At 39.8% G+C, this 15,722-nt stretch overlaps 1 protein-coding gene across 1 annotated transcript; it reads left to right on the plus strand.

Annotated features, from left to right (window-relative positions):
* The first annotated feature begins 473 nt into the window (after window positions 1-473).
* On the plus strand, window positions 474-7,152 carry rx1 (retinal homeobox gene 1). The gene is made up of 4 exons (XM_031864331.1): window positions 474-529; window positions 1,623-1,941; window positions 5,157-5,410; window positions 6,113-7,152. Exons 2-4 carry the CDS (start codon window positions 1,638-1,640, stop codon window positions 6,569-6,571), a joined length of 1,017 nt encoding a protein of 338 aa, XP_031720191.1. The 5' UTR covers window positions 474-529; window positions 1,623-1,637; the 3' UTR covers window positions 6,572-7,152.
* Window positions 7,153-15,722: the final 8,570 nt, after the last annotated feature.

Consider the following 15,722-nt stretch of genomic DNA (forward strand, 5'->3'; position numbering starts at 1 on the left):
TGCTTAGTGAAAAATTTCAGTGGGCGTTTTGTCTTTAAAACAATACATTTATGAAAGAAAGTCTTGTCCAGGCTTCATTAGCCCGGGCCTCCTGCTGTGGGGGTGAATGGAAATGACATTTAAAACAATTACTTCTGCAGAAACCAGCTGCCAATCAGTCTTACAGGGGAAGGATTCCAATTATTAACCTTCTCTTAATCCCCACGTTTAACCTCATACGCCCCCCTCAGCTTTGTCCACCTCTCCCTCTCTGTGTTTCTCCTCTTCCACTCTCCTCTCCAAGCCGGAGTGCATGACGTCTGAACTCAATTGTTGAATGCTTTCTGCACTGGGGGGCTGCTGTCGGGACTGTTTGCTACATAGAGAAATTATTCAGAGAGATGCAAGGTAGGAAAAGCCGGCTGAGTGATTGCGAGCGCTGCACATTGCAGATCTGGGAAGAGTGAAATTGGAGGGGGAGCTGCTGAGAGGAACAGGTGGAGCACTGGCTTCAGCAACTTTAACAGTTCAGCGTAATTACTTCCAAAAGGTAAGCTCTACATCACTGTCTTATTTTATGGCTGTCGTACCTTTTAGTGGCACTAACCTTAACTGTGTTACTTGTCATGCAACTGGAGATGTGTGAGATAGGGGTGTGCTCAGTAGGTGAATCTCAGGATGCACTGAACAGACACAAGCTGGTGCTGTTGACACTAAAGTCTTTTTCATGAAAACTCCACATCTTCTATGAGTGAGCACCTAAAATCTGCCATTTTCACATGTCCGATGATGTATAGATTTATTTCTATTGCACAGCAGAACTCAAATAATAGACGAATGTAGAATCAATATTGCACACAATACTCTTTATTGCAATCCAGTCAATTCACTTTACTTGACTTACTTACTGAATAATAAGTAACATCAACGTGCTGTCCTGGATGTCCCAGATTTGGCCAAAAGGCTCTTTTTCATCTTCCTTATTTTTTTTATATTTTTTCCAAAAAATGTACTTCATTTGTTTGTTTAGCAACATGCATTATTTTACCCAAACCTTATAACCCGTAAATGAATTGCTGTAGTGAAACAGTCCATATTACAGATATCACAGGTGTGATTAATGGTTTCTTGCTCTTTAAAGATCTGGATCCTTGCTACAGTTACAATCTATACTTACCAAACATGATATTGACATAAATAAGACAAATGTCTGTAGTGAGTTTACAAAGTACTGGGAGGCAATGTTATCAGTAAAGTGGCAAGATATGTGTCATTGGTATGTCTAATGAGGTTTATACCACTAGAAGCTTTGATTTACATAAACAATTATGGATGTGTTTTTTTTATGAGAAACGTTTTGTAGAAATCTTGCAACTCACATTCATAATAGACACTGTATGGCCATTAGTACTGATCGTTCATAAAAAAAAAAGTACGGATTGGGGAGTAACTTGTGTCATTAGTGTCCATGAGCGCTCTTGTGAGTACTGTCACTCTAAAGGATAGATACTTGAGCTCCGGTGTCCTCAGAGGTTAAGCGGGTTTAGATGTAGGGACAGAAGGTCATCTTATGTCACCAGGTGATCTCTGTCCCACTACTCTACCTTTAGTCCTTCACTTAAACCCCTTTCTACTGATTTTAGTGCCCAGACGCTCGAATGCATTTATCACTGGACAGCATGAGCATGGTGGACGACAGCTGCCTCTCACCCAGCAACTTCCACGAGATGGGGAAAGGTGGGGGCGTCGCTGTGGGGGGCCGCGTCCACAGCATCGATGTCATTCTGGGTTTCAGCAAAGACCAGGACCCCCTGCTCAGCCCTGCTGGGGCCCCGCGACCCCACAAAGTGGACGTAGATGGCCTGGCAGAGCCTGGGAGTCAGCAGGAACCCTCATCACACCCGACCTACAGCGGGCAACTTTCCTCTCTGAGAAATGGCAGCACAGAGCAGCAGTACCACGGTGAGTCAAGCTGCTGCTGAAGGTCTCCGTCCTGTCAAAGTTTATACAGTAAAATCTCCTTTAAGAGCATTTAGTTTTACATCACCTTTAGGTTGAGTTCCTTCAGTGCAGACGTTTCTTCAGAGTTCGTTATTGAAGATAAAGTTTATGAATCATCTGATCTTTAGTCTCAAAACATATGAGATGGTCAAGGATATTGATTGAACAGCAGGACCTCTGGTCTTGGAAGGCTGGATAAGTATGAGCTCTGGGTTCAGTGTTTCAGAGATTTTAATTGGATTTGATAGAATTGATTTGGCTGCACTGAAGTTAGGATATTGATGCCTGTGAGCAAACATAATAAATCTAACTTGACCGCTGACTACAACGTTTTCTGGACACAAACACAGATTCAGTCTTTCAGGGTTATAAAAGAGCCAGCATCAACTTCTGAGCGAATGAAAAACTTCAAAGCCTGAATTTGAGTTTATACCGTTAACATTGAAGTGTTCCATAAGATGTAAGGAAGCATATCAAACAGCATATATTACACGCAGAGCATGCACTAAAAAGACAGAAGACTAAAACTTTTAGCTTAACAAACAGTTTCTGACACAATACAGACGCTTAAAAGGAGGTATCACCACAAAACAGTTATTTTATTAAATATGCTCTGATGTTTGAATGTTGACAAATCTGCACTGTAGGCCTATATGTTTAATAACTGCAATAATAAAAAGAAGAAGAAAAAAATGATCCAAACAATGGAACATCATTTTGGGATAATATCCTATGTTTGACAGACTGGCAACTGATGATTAAAAATCTGACCTATTTAAATATGGGTAAGGTACCATTGGATCCAATGTGTTGCATCCATTTAAAACCAGTGACATGCAGATTCAGAATCACTGTGTTACACACTGTTACCATGTGGAGTGCGTTGCATGAACTGTGCGGGCTGAGATTGGGAGATAAATTGCAGGACAAGATGGTGTAGGGGGTTTATGTCCCCAAGCCCAATCCCATCCCCTTGTGGAATTCCCCTAATCTTCTCTTCTTTGCGGATTAGATTGTACAGTAGTTCATTCGGGTGTTATCGTTATCGTTTTGTCTCAGAATCAAATTCATCATGTTTAATCTAAAGCTATTTTCACATGCAGTATCTGGCAGGTGGTTGGTGATTTTGTGTCAGAAACCCGATAAAAAAGACGAAGCGATTCAAATTCAGTCACTGAATCCAGGCAGACATTTGTTTTTCTTGATTAACATACATCCACATCAATGACATCACTCTTTTGTATGTAGCTGTCCTGTGAAGTCAGCCCGTTTCCCCCTGAATGAGTAATTTTTTTTGTTTGGTGTCAGTCAGCCCCCTCCTCTCGGAGCTGAGATGTTCTGCTGGCTGATAAACAGTGGGCAGCCTTCAGACCAGTGGCTGTGATGGGCTGACAGGCCAAGAGCTGGTCACTGAACCAGACCTGACCTCTGCCTTTGTCAGAGCCTGGCCTTTGTCATAGCTGCTTAATGAGAGGTGGATAAATGAACCCCTAAAGATCCTGCTTTGCCTTCGCCTCAGCTCCCGTTTGCCAGTTGAAAGACCACAATGACCCCCGCCTCCACCCCTCCCCTCCTCTATCTCCATACACACATCTCAGTCACAGAGACATACTCATATTTACATTTGGATACTGTCGGTTGTTGTACTGCAACAGTGACGGGAGGACAGTGACGTTTTGGAAAAAATGTCTACATGTATTGAACAATGATACTGAGAAAACCTCAAAAACAAACTGAATTACTATAATCAGGGAAATGAATATTTAAATCGATAAAGTTCATTAACTTATGAAATACTTATTTTTACATTTAAAAAGTGTAAATCAAATTCCGTGAATCTGCTTCTTTGGTTCGCTCTCAGCGCTCTCATAGCATTGTTGTCAGCCACAGCATGCAACAGTTTCAGTGAAAGGGCTCAACTGTACACTACCTGCTCATCACCAAATGGCAGACAGACAGAGTTAGTGATAGCTGGTGAACATAATGGAGCAAAAAGCAGCTTAAGAGCCAAATACTTCCCTCTGAAGTTGGTAGAGACCAAAATCGGAGCAAAAAGAGAGTGAATATTGGACTTACATTTGCCAGGTGGACACGTGAAACATGACTCCAAATGAATGATAATGTTGCTCCATATCTGCTGGTTGTGTGACTATGCAACAGTTTGCTGAAAAGTTCACTGTGTCAACTTAAAAGGTGATAATATATATGGCCCCCCCAGAAAAACTAGCTTTTTTCTGAGCAAATCCAATCCACTGAAGAGGACAGTGAGAAGCTAGTACATGTTTTTGCCTGTAGGAGTTAAATTCATTTGGATTATATTGATGGACAATACAAGATTCCTCTTAGTAAAATCTGAATCATTCCACTAATATTAACAATTATCTCTCTCTGGTCAGATGCCAAAATTGCATTGCGAATACTCATACATCTACCAGGACAGTAATTAAAAGTTAATTCAACCTACTGCTCTGTACACAACCTGAATGATGTATGGCACATGTTTCAGAGTACAGCTTCACAAAAGACTGATCTTATTGCCGGATCATCATCTTTGTACTTTGTTTAATTCAATTACTTGCTGGTTAGACTAATACGGTTAAAGATTTAATTCTCCTCTGTGTCATTTTTTTCTGTATTTCCCTGGAGCTGAAAGTGATATAAAAAAATATAATGGAAGATTAGGAATGAGGGAGCGAAAGAACAATTGAGAGGAAGACTAAGGGAAATTGTTTGCCTTTAAGGATCATCAGGAGAGACAGTTGCACTTAAACCTCTGTATTGTCAGTAAACGGTAGCTTTTCAGTGGCTGGTGCTCACAAATGTTGACAGGACGTGGATATTTTTTAATGTTTTTTTTGTGACCACAAAAGTTTTGAAGATGGTTTACTGTTTGAGAATATCAACACTGGACACAACTTTTCTAAATCCGATTAGGAATGTTTTTGAGCTTCATTGAAGTTCAAGGGATTGCTTGCTTCACTGACCTACAGTAGCCTATTGTTGCAAGTGTCAAACTAATGTCTGCTCTACTGGAAAGTGGGCACTACATTCTTCATTTCCACTCACCACTCTGCTTTTGTTTTTCCTCAAAATTTTTGTTCATTATTTCTAAAACATTGCCTTGATAATCGCAATTTTCAAAACTCCTGATTCATTTTTCTCGCTGTGCTCAACAGATACCGGCTTTTTCACAAACAAGTGTGATGAGGAGCTGAGTGAACTGAGGAAGAGCGTAGAGAGCGATGAAGGCAAGTCTCCAGAGCCATGCAAGGACGAGCAGCCCAAGAAGAAGCACAGGCGCAACCGCACCACCTTCACCACCTACCAGCTGCACGAGCTGGAGCGTGCCTTTGAGAAGTCCCACTACCCGGACGTGTACAGCCGGGAGGAGCTCGCCATGAAGGTGAACCTCCCAGAAGTCCGGGTTCAGGTAGGAGGAACCCAAACATCACAGAGATCTGAAATGTGTACTTCTCTCATTAATAAAGCCAAAGATATTTTTGTTTGTTGACATGAATAAGTATTCAGGTTTGTTTTTGTTGTTCTATTCTACTCCTTTGTACTGTACATCACGGCAGTAGAATAAGCCGACATGCCAAGAGCTGACAGGTACCTAAAGACTTACAGAAAGCCCGCCAAGCTTTTGGCCTGTGGCCATTGGCTTTTAGGTATTCAGGTGAGGAGATTGCACAAGTTATGCAAGCAGTTTGTGTGTATTTCCAAGTGTTGCAACACACAATGACAACATCGCGTGTGAGGACAAGAAGGTGCACTTTTTAAACTGTACGGTGGCTTCTTCAGAGAAAAAAAGGGTAGACCTTGTGGGTATTTAACTACACTTTGTGTTTTTTTGCAGCTAGATTTGAATAACTTTAGTTTGAACAGTATTTCTGTGAGTGTGGAGCTTAAAATACTTTATTATGTTTCCAAATATTTTCAATTGCATTTACAATTAATGATTGGGTCAACACATACTTGAAGGAGCATCATTAAACACACATCCAAAGTGATGGCATATCACATGTAGTTTCATTAAATTTACATTTTTATACCAGTTGAATCTTTGTGGTAAATGTGGTTTATGTCCCGCATATTCAGACACACTTCATGAGAACTTATTGTTGTCCTCCAGGTCTGGTTCCAGAACCGCAGAGCTAAATGGCGTCGGCAGGAAAAAATGGATGCCAGCACCATGAAGCTCCACGACTCGCCAATGCTTTCCTTCAACCGCCCGCCACCGGTTCATACCAGCATGGGCGCGATGACCAACTCCCTCCCCTTGGACCCCTGGCTCTCCTCTCCCCTGTCTAGCGCCACACCGGTCCACAGCATCCCGGGCTTCATGGGTCCAGCTCAGGGCCTCCAGCCCAGCTACCCCAGCCACAGCTTCCTCAACTCCACTCCTCATCCTCATCCGTCCATGGGCCAGGGGATGCAGAGTATGGCTCCTCCTCCCTACCAGTGCACAGCACCGTACCCTGATAAATATCCTCTGGAGGACGTGGACCAGCGCAGCTCCAGTATCGCCGCTCTGAGAATGAAAGCCAAGGAACATCTCCAATCCATGGACAAGACCTGGCATCCCATGTGACTAAAAAACCTGCCAGTCCATGGGAATGACATTGCGAAAGTAAGATGTCGAAATTGTGTCTTGGGGTCCAGGGACAGTCAGTATGTTGAACAATATGACAGTGACTTGTCTGATACCCACAGAGCACAGGAAATGGACTTAGAACTGTGAAAAACGAGGATTCTTTGACTTCCTTTTTTTTTTTTCTCATCTCAAGGACATGAAGCAGACAAGTGAACTCTATAGTCTTGTTAAGTTGCAAATTTTACACCACCAATTTCCATATGTCTGTTCTCCCTCTAATGTAAAAGTGTTCAGCGTCACCTTGGGTGCTTTAAAAGAAAATGTCTTCTTGCACCCGGGAAAGCAAGAAAATGTCTTTCCTGATCAACCTTTTTTTTAATTTTTATAACAAACCATCGTATCTTTACAGCCACAATTCCTGATGGATAAATGCGTACTTCCACCCATATTCCTGAACAGCACGTCTAGTGATGGCAGGCAGCAGCTTTTCAGGGGTCACAAACACTTTGAACACATATGAAAGCAATGGCAAAATATTTCTTTATGCCTCATATTTTAAGAAGACAGCTGTCCGGAAACAGGAAATTAAGATATCTTGAAAATCACCCAAATATGGGTATTATTATTGTTCTCATTACTTTGCGGTTATTCCTGTCAACTGTTACATTCAGCTTCTTTCCTTTTTCCTATTTTTTCACCAAGTTTGTGTTTTTACTAATTAATCCAATTGTAGCATTTTTATGGTTCAGCTAATCAGAGTCTCAGCGTACTTTGTGGATGAAAGACCAGTCTCAGTTTGATGTGAGAGCAGCTTTTAAAAATCAAGGCAGCGTCTCTGACTTTGTCTGTTAAATGCAGGTCTCACTAATCTTTTGGTTTATAAAAAGATATGTTTAAGCTTAACTCCCTATTATAGTTGGTTTGTACTGGATACCCAGTTTAGATACTTGAGTGTATAGCTTAGATAACCTGGTATGACTGGAATAAGATGACAGCCAAGGACCAGTGGGGCCTACTGTCGGGGTTTTCAATATACAGGAAAAAGAGAATCTCCCAATTATGCTGTATAATAGATAATTCTTTGGTGGGAAAGTTTATTAGAGTCAGGGATGTGTTGGCACCTTTGAAGTGGACCACGGCTGAAAATATACCAAAAATAATTCTGCACAGTTTCTGATTTGTGCTAAGATGCTTTAAAGAAGGAAGGAAGTATACAAGAAAGAAATAAAGACTAGAGACCAGTGTAACTCTCTTTTTGCTTGAGTGGCTGTTGGAGAAGAAGACCTGTTGGCAGCTCAGTGTTGGGTGGCTGCGTGTACGTGCAGGGCAGCAGAAAGAGCCCTGTGTGATGCGTCACCCCACATAGTTTAGTCTTTGTTCTTCACAATTGATCCAAGTGTATCCCCTTTGTCTGAAAGAGGCAGGGGGGGGACAGTCTCAGGCTGCACTAAATAGGCCCTTGTAACCACTTTGTCATGAAAGTTTTTTTTCTTTCTCAATCAAAGGAGGAGAAATATGGATTGTAGCTGCTATGGTCATTAGTGACACAATATTGGTCTTTTCCCATCTGTTACAGAGTCAAGCTCTAATTGTCTTGATATGTGTTTCACATGAGCTGGAGAGCTGAATAGATTTGAATGAGACATTTTTGCATCTGCAGGCAGCATCTCAAATAACTGAATATGTACAGAAATACAAGTTATATGGTACATTCTTTTGACTTTGTTGTGGAACAAGAGGGAAAGAAAATCCTTCATCTTAAAGTGCAATTTCAGACTCACTTTTGTTTTTTTTATATGTATTTCTTTTGTTTTTATGTATAAAGGAGACATGTTTCCCCCCTAACTACCTATTATATGTTTGTGATATTTCATTTTGATATGATACAAAAGTATAAAAGTTGTGCTGACAGCAAGTCATACATTCACACTGACTACAGCAGCAGCAACAACAGGATGTGATTTTTTGTGTTTTCATTTAAAAACCCATTGTTGTACTACTAACAGAGGGGAAAAACCCAGGTATTCATTTTTTTTAATGCTGTTGGTTAGTGATGCTTAGACTCCTTATTGGACAATGCCAGGACCTCACATTATAGAGGGAATGAGGATTACCTTGCACATTAGCAGCTTCTTTAGGATGCTACATACAGTAAATGTGGACCAAGAATAAGCCAAAGGTTAGATAATGGACAAAAATGCACTAGAAGTTTGATAGTTTTAGTTTTTTTAATGTGGAAATGTTTAGGTTATTTTCTTGAATGGCTGTTTTGTTTCTTACATGTCCTAGTTATATCTGTCCTAGTGATCTCATTGTTTCCTTTCTTTTTGATTTTGTCTGGAGTCGTTGATGACCATATTCTGGAAAGAATGAAGATCTACTGAAAATAAATATAGTTTGATAGAATATTTATCTCTACTTTCTCACTGCAGTGCTTTCATGTTGACCTGTGCACTCATTCCCACACAGTCACAGTATTATTTTTTTTACCCCGGTAAGTCTAAAGAGCAGTCCAAGATTACTACAGTATAATCGTTATCATCTGACATACATGGGCAGAGACATTTTTCTTTCTTTTCCTCTAACACTTGTGCCCCGTCTCTCTCTGTCATATAAGAGCTCTTTCTCCCTTTTGTACCCCTCCCAATCCTCTCTGCTGTTCCATGGTTCGGTGGCAGGGTGCCAGCCTGTTAGGAAGATGAGACTCCAATCAATCAGCACTTCCCAGGGGGGCCTCTGACCGCAGGGCCCGACTCCCTAATTGCCCCCAGGCAGACCGGCAGGCTCACCCGCTGTAACACATGTTCACAGAGGGACCGGTGCCGCCATGCTAGCTGGCCTCCTCAGCGTGTGAATCACTTTCTTGGACAGATGGAGGCCTGGATAAACCTCAGTACCAGGGCCATATGGATAGGCCAGTGGATGCAACAGAGAAATGTTTTTTTTACATGCCCTGAACTGATTAGATACTGAATTACACACAGTGGTTCATCAATTACTATTAGGCTACACTCAAGTCACAGAGCTGAGCATCCGATTTTCCAAATGCCATTTAACAACACTCCTCGAAGACTTTTATAACCACCTGGATGAAAAATGATTCTGTCTGTTGCACAACAAAAATGATTTATTATTGTTTTTCTAGTATTTTATATTTTCCTACAAAAGAATGTGTATATATTTTCTGTGTGGTAAGGTCAGATGTAATTTCGAGCTATCTGGATTAGAAACAATTTTGCAATTTGGAAAACAGGTTCACAATCTTATTTATTGTGCAGCGGACAGTATATTTCTTCATCCAGATGTTTTGAGGAGTCTTTGAGTATTCTGGAAATACATCCTGAACAGCAGCGAGTTTTGTTGAATTAACTGATATTTCTTTGTCAGGAAACGGGATGGCTCTATGATTCAAATGTAATGGTAACATGTGATAGGCACAAACTGGGGCCAGTTGTAATTAGGGAGCAAAAGTAAAGGCAGTTATAAATCATGTGACTGAACTTGATCTGTAAAGAAAACTCATGTTTGAGCTAAACTTTCAGGGATCACACAAATTGCATTTTACTCTGTAAAGTGTAACAAGTTGACAGGTAAGACTAGAAAGGTTTATAGGCACTTGACTACTTTCACATGTTATTTTTTGTTGATCAGATCATAGCTTATGGTGTTCTCAAAGAGATGAACGAACATTACGCTGAATTGATGAAAATGGAAAGAAAAAATGCTTGAAAGGATAAAAGGAGAGACAGAGAATGTGAAGAAGTCAGAGTGGGAGAGAGGAAAAATTGAAACATTAAGAAAGAGATTAAGGGAGAAAAGTGTGGGAGAGAAAGAGGGCGACAGAAGGAGTAAGAGTGGAGAGGAAGAGGAGAAGGAGGGAGGGATGGCTGCTCATCAGAGTTAATGATGTAGAAAATCCCCCAATTAGAGCGTTTTCCTGTGTTGCAGGATGAGTTCAGAGCGGGGTCCTCTGACAGCCTGAGGATTAGTACCCAGGCCGAGCTGGGCTGGGCCGGGCCTGAACAGACACTAACTTGCTGGACAGCTTGGCACTGCTCAGCTGGGGCCGGGTCGGGGCTGTAGCCACAGTCAGGGGCTCGGGGTAGGCATGCGTTTAGTTGGAGTGAGTGGCTCAAAGTAAAGCATGGGAAAAAGAGCAGCGACAGATCAAAATGGAGAAAAAAAGGTTCTGGTGAAAAGGTATTCTCTACTCTGCAGAATTGCAAATGTATTCAAATGTGAGCCAAGTAAGATTTTATCTGCTGCTTTTGTAAGTTACTCTCTACTTACTAAGAGCTGAACTTCTCAAAAAATATACCTATTTTTCTGAAATTATTGAGGATTTGGAAACATAGAAAAATAGGTGAGAACATCTAAGAAAGACCACCATATAATGTTAACATTTTCTCAGCTCAATGGTTCTTGCTGATGCATCAATTTTGAAACAGCATTACATCCAAAACACAACCTAATCTGATCTGGATTGTATTGAAAATCAATCTGTCTGCATGCTGCTTGATGTCAAGTCTTGTGGTGGTAAGACAGAGGAACACAGCCTTTAATCCTCCTGACCGTACTGGACAATAAATTTGAACATCAATCACACAACGATGACACATAACCAATAAAAGCCTTATGCGGTAATCACCTGCAAGTAAAAATAAACAAATACATAGAGGCAGAGATATTGGACTTGATTCACAGAAAAATGTGGACTTGAGATTTGAGCATGCAGATTCATGCTTGACCTTAGAACTCATGTGGTAAATATTCTGAACGACTTACTTAGCTATCCCCACAGCTTTTGACTGGGTCCATTGGCTAGTCAGTGAAGACTTGAGACCTGACACATGACTTATAGATTTGACCTGACTTGAGAAAATGAATTGACTTGCATAGCTTCACAACCTGAATAATTTATTATTAGGGCTATGCAGTGAAACAACCAGCTATAAAAAAAATAATTTAAAAAACACTACAAACACAGCTTTATTCAAGAGATTTGTAGTTCAACATTCAGTGACTTGAGCAGCTGGAGGTCAACATGAAAAATGTAAAATTTCAAAGTAAATCAAATGTAAGCTAACTAAGATTTTAGTTAGTGTATTTGAAAGTTGTTTCGTTCTCTTTTACTCAAAAAAAACTTGAAATTGTCCTCCAGTTAGCTTGTAAAGACTTGTGAATTGACTTGGACTACAGTAGCACCAACAAGCTAAAAACAACTCCGCAAATAAGTGAGGATATTACAGGTAGCCAGAATATGTTTTTCAGAATTATCAGTAACAATATGACTGCATAAAGGTGATCCATTCTAGCATTTGCACACGTTCATGTCTTCCTCCACAGATATAAAGGTTGATGATTAAATTGCAAATAGGAAGACTAGTAATTTTGAGGAAGCCTTAACTCACCTCACAGTTACTGTGTTCATTAGCAACAGCTGAGTCCATAATTACTAATTGATTAATTGCACAGTCTATTATTTCGCTCCTGCACCCCAGTAGATCTGAAAGGGCCACGGCTGGAGTTAACAGTCTTATTGGAGAGACGCGTTCCTCGCAAGGGACAATAAGGGAAAATAGCGGAATTAATTGGGTTTGATTAAGAGAGCTTTTCAATGGGACACAGCTTTTTCGCATGACATAATTAGAGGTCAGGTAGGGGGGGTGGAAGCGGGGATTTGCCTGTTGGCGCCAGTGTTGTGTGGGTGTGTCTGTGAGAGAGAGACATATAGACAGACAGAGAGAGAGAGGGAGGGGTGCTTCCTTCACACTTGTAGAACTATGTTGTGTGTCTGATGTGGTACATTTCTATAGGCTCACTCACCAGAAAACACACAGTGAAGTTCACAGGGGGCCTTCTGTTGTGTGTGATTATTATCACTACACTTGTCAGCATTAAAGACACAGTGCTCAGTCTTTTGTCATAGCTACATGCTCATTAGCAGTGCACTGCAGAGACAATGTTATTGAATAGGGTGGTGACAGAAGAGGACATTCAGTCGTGTTTTTGGATGAGAGCTAAACATGTAAACAAAGTTAAAGACATAAACACACACATTGACAATTTATAATCCTGTTACAGTGTAATGTGAAATAGCAGGAAGGCACACAAGCCATCAGATCTAAAAATACAACTGACCTGTCATGAACCAAAACCAGGCTTCACGCCTGATTAGATTAACAAATATTTCATCGCAAGTCTGCATCTGCAGGTTTTTTTTCTCAGAACAGTCATGATTTCCCTGTTCTTTGTTTGACAGAGATTATGGACAAATCTGCCCAACTCTCCATCTATTCCTGTTCAGTGGAGTGAATCCCACAGACAGCAGGCATCCACCTCATTGAAGTGTCCTTGAGCAAGGCATTACACTAAGCTACATGAAAGATGTTCAGCAATACACATTATGGTCTGACAAAGTATGATATTGTATTGTAATATTAGCAGTGGTGGAAGAAGTTCTCAGATCCTTCACTTACAGTAAGTAAAAGTAGAAATACGGTGATCTAAAAATACTCCATTACAAATAAATGTCCTGAAGTCAAAATGTTACGTACGTTATGTAAGTATCAAAAGTAAATGTAGTCATGCAGAATGGAATCATTCACAGTGTTATATACCCTGACCCTAACCCTTTTCATTAAGCATTTTAATAAGATAACATAAGATAGAACTTTATTAATCCCGAAGGATATTCTTGTGCCAGAGTTCCATTAAGATTACAACAGAAGAACAGCAAAAAACAATAGAATTAAGATATAAAAGTATATGAACAATAGAATAACAATTATTAAGTGGAAAAGAATAATACTGACACCATTGCAAAATAGAACACAATAGCAATTACAGTAAGGTAAATAAATAAAGTAAAAAACATTAAACTAATGGTTATTTACAAGAGTAAAAATATAAAGTGTATAAGAAGTGATACTAACACCAGTGCCTAATGGAAACTAAAATAGAAAAGTAATATTGAGCATGATATTGAGAGAGATATTGTCAATGATCGTGAAAAAGTAGTAGAAAGTTATATTTCCCATAGATTAATGAAGACAATATTGCACATGAAATTGAAATGTAATATTACACATGTGTCAGATTGTTCAGCTTTCCTTCCTGCAGAAGGGAGAGGAGTTATACAGTTTGATGACCACAGATAGAAAAGACTTCCTGTGATGTTCTGTGGTTCACCTCTGTTGTCTTAGTCTACGGCTGAAGGTGCTCTGATGTGATTTCAGTGTGGTGTGCAGGGGATGAGAGGCATTGTCCAGAATACTTAGTATTTTCCTCAACATCCTCCTCTCTGAAACCTCCACCACAGACTCCAGTTTGACTCCAAGGACAGAACCAGCTTTCCTGATGAGCTTATCAAATCTATTAGCATGAGCTGAGTTCACCCTGCTGCCCCAGCACACTACAACGTAGAACATGACACTTGCCACCACAGAGTGATAAAACATATGCAGCATGCTTCTGCAGATGTTAAAAGATCTGAGTCTCCTCACAAATGACAGACGGCTCTGGCCTTTCTTGTACAAAGCCTCAATGTTTTTTAGTCCAGTCCATCTTATTGTCTATGTGAACGCCCAGGTATTTGTAATTCTCGACAATGTCCACCTCTGTTCCCCTGATGCTGACTGGTTTTGGAGCGGTCCTCTGCCTCCTAAAATTGACCACAAGCTCTTTAGTCTTTGTGATGTTCAGTTGCATGTGGTTCAATTCACACCACTCAACAAAACTTTCCACCACACCCCTGTACTCAGCTTCCTATCCCCAACTGATACAGTAGTTTGTCATTGTTTGTTATTATAGTAGTATAGTACAGTATCATATGATAAGCATATCATGTGCTATTAATGTAAAAACGTAACTATAATTGTCAAGTAAATGCAGTGCAGTAAAAGTTCAATATTTCCATCTGAAATGTAGTGGAAGTAAAAGTAGAAAGCATAGAATGGAATCAAATACAAGTATGTCAAAATTGTCCTTAATTACAGGAGGCTACTTGAGTAAATGTTAATTATATCTCACCACTGCATATTTGTTACTGAAGTTAGAAAATAAGTCATATTATTAATATTATCTTTGATATAATTATCTCTTCAATTAATTGATTATTTTGTGTGTGTTCTTCCTATGTCTTTTGATGTTTGTTTGTATGGAAAACAAGCATGGCCATGCCATGTTTTGTTATCTTTGAAAATGAGGCTTCACAATAAAAACATTAGAGACAACTACATATCAGTTACTACTTTTTTACAACTACACTTGTATTTCCATGTATGGGATCAATGAAGTTCAACTCTCTTGTTTAATTTATTTAATTTATATTGTTTCCATGTGATAATGTTTCCATGTCTTGAATTTGAGATTCACAATGTTTTGATTATAGAATAAGAATAATGTGTTTGTCAGACTGCTGGCGAGGATGGGGGTGTAATACAAGACCAGCCTATGTTAAAATAAGTTAGTTTAGAAAAAAAAGAAAAAGAAATCAGGCTGGTTTAGGTCTTAGAAATTACAGCACAGGTATTGCCTGACAGAATTGTCAACTCGTTAGGCTCGAACTCGTTAAGATGAGCGGTTTCAAAGTTCTAGACCCAGGCGAGCAAAGGCTGGAGAGTTTGGAAATAGAACTAGCACGCCCTCTATGTTTTGTACTTGAACATGACAAGAAACTCACCCACACAATAACCAATTTAAAAAAACACATACATGTGCAAACTCACCGATGCCTAAAGGCATGTATCGCAGCTTGAATATGTTTTTAATATTTATCAGTTTATTTTTGTATGCATGTTTCCGTTAATGCCAAGTTAAAAAACTGCAAATGTTATTAATTATATTCACTTGTATTCATTATATGTAGTGTTCTAGTTTGATCTACATCATTTCCTATATTTTACAGATCTAGTTGATGTAGGCTACTGCAAAATGTATCTATGCACTATTACTGTTAGATAAAGGTTTATACTGTACACGGGGACGTACATTTTAGGATCGATGGTACAATATTGGTTGTGAAATACTTGAAATACTTCACAAAGTGGTGAGCTCTTTAAAAACTCCCTCTAGCTACAAATGAAGCATTTCCGTGTTTTGATTTGAAAGTCCTACGTCACGGGGTTGACAAAACTCCCACAATGCA

Source organism: Anarrhichthys ocellatus, unplaced genomic scaffold (assembly GCF_004355925.1).
Source record: "Anarrhichthys ocellatus isolate YVR2014 unplaced genomic scaffold, GSC_Weel_1.0 scaffold30, whole genome shotgun sequence".
In the NCBI taxonomy this organism is placed as follows: Eukaryota; Metazoa; Chordata; class Actinopteri; order Perciformes; family Anarhichadidae; genus Anarrhichthys; species Anarrhichthys ocellatus.

Excerpts from the sequence above, each read along its gene's own strand:
- rx1 (XM_031864331.1), top strand. The coding sequence starts at position 1,638 with ATGCATTTATCACTGGACAGCATGAGCATGGTGGACGACAGCTGCCTC. Across the intron at positions 1,942-5,156 it reads CACAGAGCAGCAGTACCACG|ATACCGGCTTTTTCACAAAC; the intron begins GTGAGTCAAGCT and ends TGTGCTCAACAG. Across the intron at positions 5,411-6,112 it reads TCCCAGAAGTCCGGGTTCAG|GTCTGGTTCCAGAACCGCAG; the intron begins GTAGGAGGAACC and ends GTTGTCCTCCAG.